Below are 8933 nucleotides of genomic sequence, written 5' to 3' on the forward strand. Positions count from 1 at the left end.
TGCTGACCGCTGGGAACAGCCGTGTCAGGGACCTGGCCAGGGCTCGCCGGCTCCCCAGTGCCACCTGGCCACGGGCCAGAAAGAATTTCATCAAGGGAAGCCTCAGTGATGGTCACCAGGAGACCCTGGAGGCCTCCGAGTCGGACTGTACAGTGGAGAATGTCAACCTCTCTCCATGTCTTAGCGAAGAGCTGCTGGATACGGGGCTGGATATTCTCATCACCTCCAATCTTCGGGAGAAAACGGAGTCTGAGCTGAGGTTTGAGGAGGATGAGCGCTGGGTGATGATGGAGGAGTGGGAGGAGGTGACGCTGTCAGAGAGAGGGAAGGCTGTTCTGGTGGCAGAGGAGAAGAGCTGTTGCTTGGAAGATATTTCTGAAGAAAGGGAACAATTTGCTGCTCCAGCGGATGGATCTGCCCCCAGCCCAGGGCCCTGCCAGCCCTGTGTGTCCCCAGGGGGTGCTGGCAGCCCCCTCGCTGGCAGCACGGGCTGTCCCCAGGACATGGTGGGGCAGTGCCAGGCTGAGGACTTTGCTCCAGTCTCAGAGTGCTCAGCCAGCCCTGCAGGCCCTGAGTTGTCCGACACAGACTCGGTGCAGATGTTCCTGGAGCTAGAAGAGCAGTGCTTGCAGGAGGACGATGGCAGTGGGGCTGTCCCTGGCTGCCTGGAGGTTCAGGTCTCCCTGATGGACTCGGAGGGGCTGGACCCAGATTCAGCCAAGCTGGCCGGCGCAGCAGTTGAAGCGTGTCAGCCAAGGGCCCCCTTGGACATCAGTGCTTCTGACTCTGCTGTCGTGTCAGATCTGGAGGACTTTGATGTCACCTGCAGCTCGCAGATGCTGAGCACGCTGGAGCCAGCAACAGAACCCTTCTCAGAAAGGGACACCTCAGCTGTCACCCCAACAGACTCAGATGGAGGGGCCTCACCCAGCCCCGTGGCCATGCTGGGGCTGGGCTCCCTCCAGCAGTGCTCTCCGACACCAGTGGAGGATGAACCTGATCCACTGGTGGACCTGGAGTTCATGGACAGTTGTGTGGTGGCAGTGCTGGTGGCTGGTGGGATGTCATCTCCTGAGCCAGGCACATATCCAGCCTCTGGCTTGGAGGGAGCTGGTTACCTCAGTGCTCCAGAGGGGTGGGGTGAAGAGAACCAAGACTTGTTGGCCCCTGATGGTGAGGTATCACAGCTTCCCAAGGAGACCTCTCCTGGCCAAGTGTCCCCAGCTGGGCTGTCCCCCTGCCAGCCCCCAGCTCCTGACAGTGTGGTGGAGGAGCTGGGACCTCACCCACAGCACGAGGCTGGCTTTGAGGGGACAGATTCACCCAGGACTCGTCACCTTCTGCCTGGAAGGCCTGAGCTTGCTGGCTGTGATGTCCCAGAACTGGTTTCTGAGGAGGAAGCCACAGATTTGGGATCAGAGGGTGATGGAGCTGAGCACCAGACTCCTATGGCAGAAAGCAGGGATACCCAGCAGGGTTCTCTGCTACCTTTCCACTCCAGCTCTGCATCAGAGCTGGGCTCCGAGCCTCCCACATCATCCCCTGTGCCTGTTGGGGACCTGCCATGGGAAACAGTTCCCCTGGGCCAAGGCCTGGCTCTGGAATGGTCTGCCCACACCAAGGGGTCCCCCGTGGAGGTGGCTGTCACACGTGGGGAGGCACCAGTAGCCATCCTGCAGCCAGGAGACCTGGACTTGCTGTTTGCCAGCAGCTGGGAGGACCTGCCTGTGAGGTCCTGTACTGTGGTGCTGGGGGAGGGGGTCATGCCTGCTGCCAGCTCAGCTGCCCTAGAAGAGCTTCCCAGCATATGTCCCATTGTGGGGCAGCCTGCTCCTGATGCCATCCAGTGGGATGCTGAGGAGCTTTCTGTTCCAGCTGACCTGCCAGCACCAGGGGATGTGGCTGTTCCAGAGCCCCAGGCTCAGGAGACACCACCACCTCCTGGGGATCTTACCATGGATACTGAGGAACTGTGGACTGAGCACCTACCTCCGGATGTCACCCCTGCTGCCATGCCCTTGATAGTGGAAGAGCTTCTGGATGCCCCACCACCATTTGCTGATGTACCTGTTGCTGCTGTGTCACCACAAGTGACTGACCTGCTCGTTTCCAGTGTCGAGGATCTTGGTGGTGGCCCAGTGCTGCTGGCAGCCAAGGGGCCAGCAGTGGCCTTGGGGGATACAAGTGACTTTGCTGACATGTTTGTGCCGCCCATCCTAGAGCATCTATCCACCCAAGTGCTGGCTTTGGAGGATGACCCCACTGCGAGACCACCCGCAGCAGAGGTGGCAGCCTGGGACAGTGTCTCCATGCTGCCGGGCACGGAGGGTCCCTCTGCCGCCTTCCCACCCCTCCAGGAGGCACCCACTTCACAGCCCTCCCCTGTGGCCATGCTGGGGGCCACGTTCCATCCCCCCAGCCACGGGGGTGCCCCTTCTGAGGTGCCCATGGGCATGGAAGGACCTCCCAGCACCGCTCTGGTCGCAGAAGGGCCTCCTGCTCTGCCAGATGGATTCGTTCCAGATAACGAGGTATTTGTCGCTCCGGCGCTCACGGACGGGGTTTCAGGCCCAGCAATCTCTTTATTTTGCACTCGAGAGGTGGGTGGGAGGTGGGAGCCCACTCAGCAATGCATGGCTATGGGGTTCAAGGCTTCAAAACAGCCTTTCCCCCTCCTGATTTTGGCTTTGATTTGGCAGGCCAAAGGTTTTCAGGGTGGAATCGTGTGGTTTCATAAGTAGGGGAGGCAAAAGACTATCACTGCTTCATGATCCAAACTATTGTCTTGAACTTTTTTGGCTTATTTAAGTATGTTATGGTCACTCAGATGTAAATCACAGGCTTGAAAAAAACCTTGCCAGATCTTGGAGGGGTGGTTCCCATCTCTGAGGCAGAAAACAGAGCGGAAGAGAGAATCCTGTAAAACAAATTAAGTGTAAATAATTCCTGTCCTGGGCAGTCACCACTTTCTGGAGCTTTTGAAAGAATGATAAGGTGCTGAGGCTCTGGACCTGAGGCTGGAAGGGGCTCAGGTTCTCTCTAGTGTTTGGGGATTTGCTTTACCCGTGCTGTGCTGGTGGCTTTTGCCCAGAGGGACCTCAGCAGTGAAGTTCCCACAGCCAGGAGCCGATTTCCTGCCATCTGGATTAGGAGAAATATCACTAAGGAGACATCAGAAGTTAGTCAGAGCCCAAGATCCTGATTCGGTAGCAATTACTCATCATTCGGGCTGTGCCGCCCGTTGGAGCTGTGCACGTGGAAGGGCTTGGAGAGAGGCTTTCACATGGGGGGGTCCATGTGAGCAAGGGCTGGGGCACCCAATGGGGACCTTGGAGAAGGAAAGAGTCTTTGGGATCTTGCCCTTGTAAATCCGTTGTCTGAAAGTCATTGCTTTGGTGTCAGTGTGTCCTTGTTGGTGGGATCCTTATTTTGCGTCCAGCATCTCTTGATGGTTAACCCTGTAAATCTTCCTGTTGTTCAAGCTGTTGGCAGCTCCAGTTTCTCCCACGACAGAGCTGGGTCCTGTTTCCAGCAGTGGTGGGGTTATGGAGCATGGCTGCCCAGCAGACCAGGGACAAAAAAAGAGAAGGGAAGCAGATAGGAGGGAAGTAGAAAGAGGAGGGGAGGAGAAAGCCAGGAGGTGCTTTGGAAAGCGTTTCTTCCTGGTGGAGCAGATGTCCTCCTGCTCACCAAGATGTCTGTCCAGCTGCTGGGCCTGGGCAGGACACCTCTGTCTACACCCTCCCCTGCCCAGCCAGGGTTGGAGGTTCAATATTTGCTTCAAAGCTGAGTCACAGGAGGTTAATGAACTAAATGGCTGGAATCTTTCATGAGCAAAGAAAACTGAGCACGCTGGACGTGCCGGCTCCTCAGGCTGTTGCTGGGATGATCTCTGGGACAGCGTTGGGCTCCCGGGCTGTGGAGGTTCTGGTGTTGCAGGTTCCCGTGGGCTGATGCTTGGGATTTCTCCAGGCCTCTCTCTCCCTGCTTCCAAACCCTGGAGTTTGTTTTTGCAGTGTGCTAAGAGCTCAGACCCAGCCCCACATGCCAGACTTATCAGCTTGGTCCTTTTGTGGGCTTGGCTGCTCGAAGAACCAGCTCCATTTATGAGCAGGAACAGAAGTGGCCGAGGAATCAGGGGATTTTGTGTCACGATTTATTTCTTATAACCGTGGCATAATTCTCCCTGAGCAAACAGCTCTGGACAATGTCTGCCAGCACACCCTTGGCTCTGTGTCCTGGAGGGAAACCTCCCTGCCCTCCAGTAGCTCAGGAACAGCTTTCCCTCTGAAAATGGGGTGAATAAAGTCACGTCAGCCCCTCTGGCACAGGCTGGGAACCTTGTCTGTGTGTGTTTGGGCGTTTTTTTGTGTGTTTGGGTTGTTGGGTTTTTTTGCCTTGTGTTCGTTTGGAGACAAAGTGATTGTTGGGTCCAGAGTGCTGTGCCATCCACTAGCAGCTTCTCTGCTGGGAGAGATCTTGCGTCCGAGTTTGAATTTTTCAATGCCGTCAGTGTCCGTGTGTCCTCAGATGAGGAGGCACACGTGGGGAAGCTGGGGGCTGGCTGCCATCCCCTCTGCTTTCCAAAGACATGGTTGTGACAGGGCTGAGGGCCCTGATTCTGCCCAGGGTGACCTGTGCTCTGCATGGGCTTCTGCTCCCAGGGAGCAGAGTCAGCCCTGACAGACTCCTCTGCCTTTTCTTGGGGCTTTGCTGTGGGGAAGCAGCAGGATTGTCCCTTGGCACCCTGGCAGAGGGACCATGCACAGGCAGGGGTTTCCAGCAGATCCGTAGCACTTCTCTCAGGGGCAGGATTTTTCCCGTGCCTCTCTTTACAATGGGGAGCTTCATTTGCTCTCCTCCCCCTTCCTTATCAAACCTTTTTTGGTTTCCAAAGCTTTTCCCCCCAGGATTCCCAGGCAGGACTGTGCCAAATCTGCGGTGCGGTTAATGACCAGCGCATTAATTGCCAATTGCCTTTGTCTTTCGAAACAGAGCTGGCTTCTGGGGGCTGTAATTTCGTGGTTAACAAAACTCATGTGATGTCAGGTCTCTGTCTGCAATAGCATCACTGTGAGAATTGCTTTGGGTTTTTCCCCAGGACATTATTTCTCAATCCTATGGTTGGCCAGAGCTGACGCTCATTTCTTCTCGGATTTACCCTCTTCACTTCACTGTAGTGCTTGGAAAAAGGGGATTTACCCATGGAAAAGCAGAGGTGGATGTGCACAGATCCTGAGCTATGCTCCACACTAGGCAATGCCTGCAACATCCGTGTTACTGGGTCAAGGCCAGGGTGGAGTTTAGACAAACTTACCCCACTAATGAAATCAGTGCAAGTAGCTACTGCTTCTTCTCTAGAGAAGAAAGCCTGTTGTACCTATTGGTGATGGAGGGGCTGTAAGAGCAGCTCATGGGTTATAAACACCTCTTTTCTCCCACTCTTCCCATCTCCAGCTGTTCCAGAAGGAGCAAGTGGATCCTCTCCAGCTGAAACTACAGCAAGTCAATGGAGTTGGTCAAGGACTCATCCAAAGTGCCGGGAAAAACTGTGATGTCCAAGGGCTGGAGCATGATATGGAAGAGATCAACACCCGCTGGAACACCCTCAACAAGAAGGTGAGAGCATAGGGAGGGGCTGGAACTGGTTTCTCTCTGCCCTGTTGGGTTCTGGTAGAAGAAGGGGGTCATCAACAGGGAGCTGAGGCTCTGGTGTCAACAGACCACCATCCTGACCATGCAGTGGGGTTGTGTTTGGGGTGCAGGTGGCCCAAAGAGTTGCCCAGTTGCAGGAGGCCCTGTTGCACTGCGGGAAGTTTCAGGACGCCCTGGAGCCGTTGCTGAGCTGGCTGGCAGACACTGAGGAGCTCATCTCCAACCAGAAACCTCCCTCTGCTGAGTACAAGGTGGTGAAAGCCCAGATCCAGGAGCAGAAGGTAAGCACAGGGTGAGGGGTGGCTCTGTGGGTGGAGGAGCTCTGGACAACTAGATTATATTTCAGGGGGGTCCAGCTGTAACAGATAAGGCATAGCTGGGATGTCCACAAACCTCCTTTTGTTGTTGATCTCCTGATTCCCCACATCCTCCTGTAATAAACAAGCAGCTCGTTTGCCCACACTCTATCTCCAACGTCTAAACCCCCAGCGTTACTTGACTGTCCCGCTGCCTCTTCAAGTCTGCTGCTGGTCTTGCTGGTCGGCCGTGTTTTTCCAGCCCAAAGTTTTGTTTGTGCTGGTTAATTCTGCTGTGTCAGGAACAATCTGGCGTTGGAGGTACTGCTTGGGGTGTTTGGACAAAGGGAATATAGAGGCTGGCAGGGCTGACCCCAGGCAGGCTGCTGTGTGCAGAGATAACAGGCTGGGCCGGTGCCTGCCCGCGTGAGCAGGCGGAGGAAAGTTCAAGTGTGGCCGTGGTAAAACCTTTGAGAAGTAAATCCTTTACCTGGCCTCGCTCTGAGGTAGTGAGACTTTGAAGAGGAAATTTATTTAAAGCGAAAGTTTTGATCTTGATAAGTTTGGGGCGGGAGATTTGGGGAAGCCTCAGAAACCTTCTCTGGCTCAGAAGGGCTTTCGGCCTCTTGTACAAGAGAACAGAATATTTCAGTTGGAAGGGACCTACACTGATCATCTAGTCCCAACTGCCTGACCACTTCAGGGCTGACCAAAAGTTCAAGCTCATCATTTTATTATTATTACTTTTTTGAACTGGTTTTGATGGCAGAGACTGTCCCACAGGCCTGGCTTTGGTCTCAGCCCCCTGCTGATGGTGGTTTTCAGCCACGATTAGAGATTTGCTAACTCTGAGGGCTAGAAGAGGTTCTGCTGATCCAATCTGGTAACTCTTAACCCTCCTTTGCTCCACTGCTGCTGCTAAAGCTGCTCCAGAGGCTCCTGGATGATCGCAAAGCCACCGTTGAGATGATCCAAGCAGAGGGAGGCCGGATCGCCCAGTCAGCCGAGCCTGCGGATCGGGAGAAGATCGTTGGGCAGCTGGAGAGCCTGGAGCAGCGCTGGGCAGGGCTGCTGGGCAGGGCAGCCAGCAGGTGAGGGCTCTCACTGCCCACCAGAAAACACAGGGCCAGCTCATCCGGAGATCCACAGTGTCCCAGAGCTTGGGGTTACAACACTCGGGAAGCCAGTGGAGGTTTCTGTGCAGATACATCCTGGAAACGTGGAAGCAGCTGGAAAACATGAAAAATCAAAGCCTGTTTGGGAGCTGAAGTTGATAGCAGTGGTTTACAATGGCAGGGAAGAGCTCAGATTAAATAAATTCCCTGCAGGGGATGGATGTTATTTTTACTTTTAAGCGTTAACATTTAGCTTTAGCAGCAACATCCTGTTGACACCTTTCTGCTGCCTGAAGCTCGTTTATGAGTCGCTCATTGGTACATAAGCTAATATTTGAGGTTATAAAGTCACTCCTGAGGGCCAGATTGGATTAAATTCCTTCCAGCTAGATGGATTGTCCATCTAGAACTTGTACCGGTGCCGGGTTGTCTTTGAGCCAGAAGCTCAGCAGCTCTGAAACACCAAGAGTTTGGCCAAAAGCTGAGGATCTCCCAGATAGTGAGAGGAATGGAGGAAAAGCAGCACAATGGGGGAGCCTTTCTGCTGCTTCCCAAGGGATATACTGGACCTTAAAAGTACAGCTTCAGAAAAAAGCTTATTTTGCAATTACCCTTGCACCAAACAGGGCTGCTCTGGTTCTCTCCTCCCATCCCTCAGACCTTCTTCCCAACACACCTCCAACAGGGAGCTGCTCCTTAGTGGTTTATTGTGTCCTTGCTATAGGCAGAAGCAGCTGGAGGACATCTTGGTCCTGGCAAAGCAGTTCCATGAGACCACGGAGCCCGTGTCAGACTGGCTGTCAGTGACAGAGAAGAAGCTGGCCAACTCAGAGCCCATTGGCACCCAGACTGCCAAGATCCAGCAGCAGATCAGTCGGCACAAGGTAGGACCCACGGGTGAACGGGAGCGGCCCATGGAGGTGGCTGGTATCAGGTCCCTCTCAAGTGGGTGTTTCTGCCCTGGTAAGGGGGTTTTTGGCACAAAGCAGAGTTGGAGGAGTTACCCAGGCAGCTTTCTGTACAGAGAAGGCTGCAAACCCTGACCCACCAGCGTGGGTAAAGCTGATGTCTTTGCACCTCACACAGCAAAGGGACAGAAAACCCATCCCCGTTGTCACGTTTCTTTTAAACATCTTTTATTTTGCTGCAGTTTGCCCGTTCCACGGGTGGGTTTTGTGTCTCCTCCATCCCTTCAGTTGCATTCATTGTTTCTGTTCCCCCTTTTTATGTCTCCTTTTAATTTAATCCATTTCCATCCCCCACCACCACTCATTTTCCTTTCTGTTGTCCGTTTTATCCTCCCGCCATTCAGGCTCTAGAGGAAGAGATAGAGAGCCACGCAGCCGACGTGTCTCGGGCGGTCGGTGTCGGGCAGTCCCTCTCCTCCCTGAGCTGTGCTGCTGAGCAGAAGCTCCTGGCAGAGAAACTAGAGTCTCTGCAGACCCGCCACGGCGAGGTCCGGGAGCGGTGCTGCAGGAAGGCAGCGCTGCTGGAGCAGGCGCTGTGTAACGCCAGGCTCTTTGGGGAGGAGGAGGTGGAAGTGCTCAACTGGCTGGCTGTGCTGGAGGACAAGCTGGGCTCAGTATCCGTAAAGGATTACAAACGGGACGTCCTGCAGAAGCAGCATGCTGACCAGCTGGTATTTTGTCTTGTTTTGTTGTTGTTTTTTTTCCCCTTCCATGTTGATGTTGTTTGTTTTGTTGACTTGATCTGGGGTTGGGTTTCGTTTCTGGTTTGACTTCAGTTTCACAAAGGTGGTTGTTCCACTGCTGGTTCTCGTCTAGGCTTGGAGAGGTGTCACGGGATTTCATGTGTTAAAAACAATCTTTGTGGCCCCAAAAATGGGTTTCCTGGAAGGGGGGGGGGG

General features: G+C 54.3%; 1 protein-coding gene across 1 annotated transcript in view; it reads left to right on the plus strand.

Annotated features, from left to right (window-relative positions):
- The window catches only part of MACF1 (microtubule-actin crosslinking factor 1), a 115671-nt gene that overhangs the window by 77050 nt on the left and 29688 nt on the right, over nucleotides 1–8933 (plus strand). The window contains 5 exon segments of the mRNA XM_010000620.1: nucleotides 5458–5619; nucleotides 5766–5936; nucleotides 6876–7042; nucleotides 7791–7950; nucleotides 8379–8705. Coding sequence (XP_009998922.1) covers nucleotides 5458–5619; nucleotides 5766–5936; nucleotides 6876–7042; nucleotides 7791–7950; nucleotides 8379–8705 — 987 coding nt within the window.

Source organism: Chaetura pelagica, unplaced genomic scaffold (assembly GCF_000747805.2).
Source record: "Chaetura pelagica isolate M959 unplaced genomic scaffold, ChaPel_1.0 scaffold676, whole genome shotgun sequence".
Classification (NCBI taxonomy): Eukaryota; Metazoa; Chordata; class Aves; order Apodiformes; family Apodidae; genus Chaetura; species Chaetura pelagica.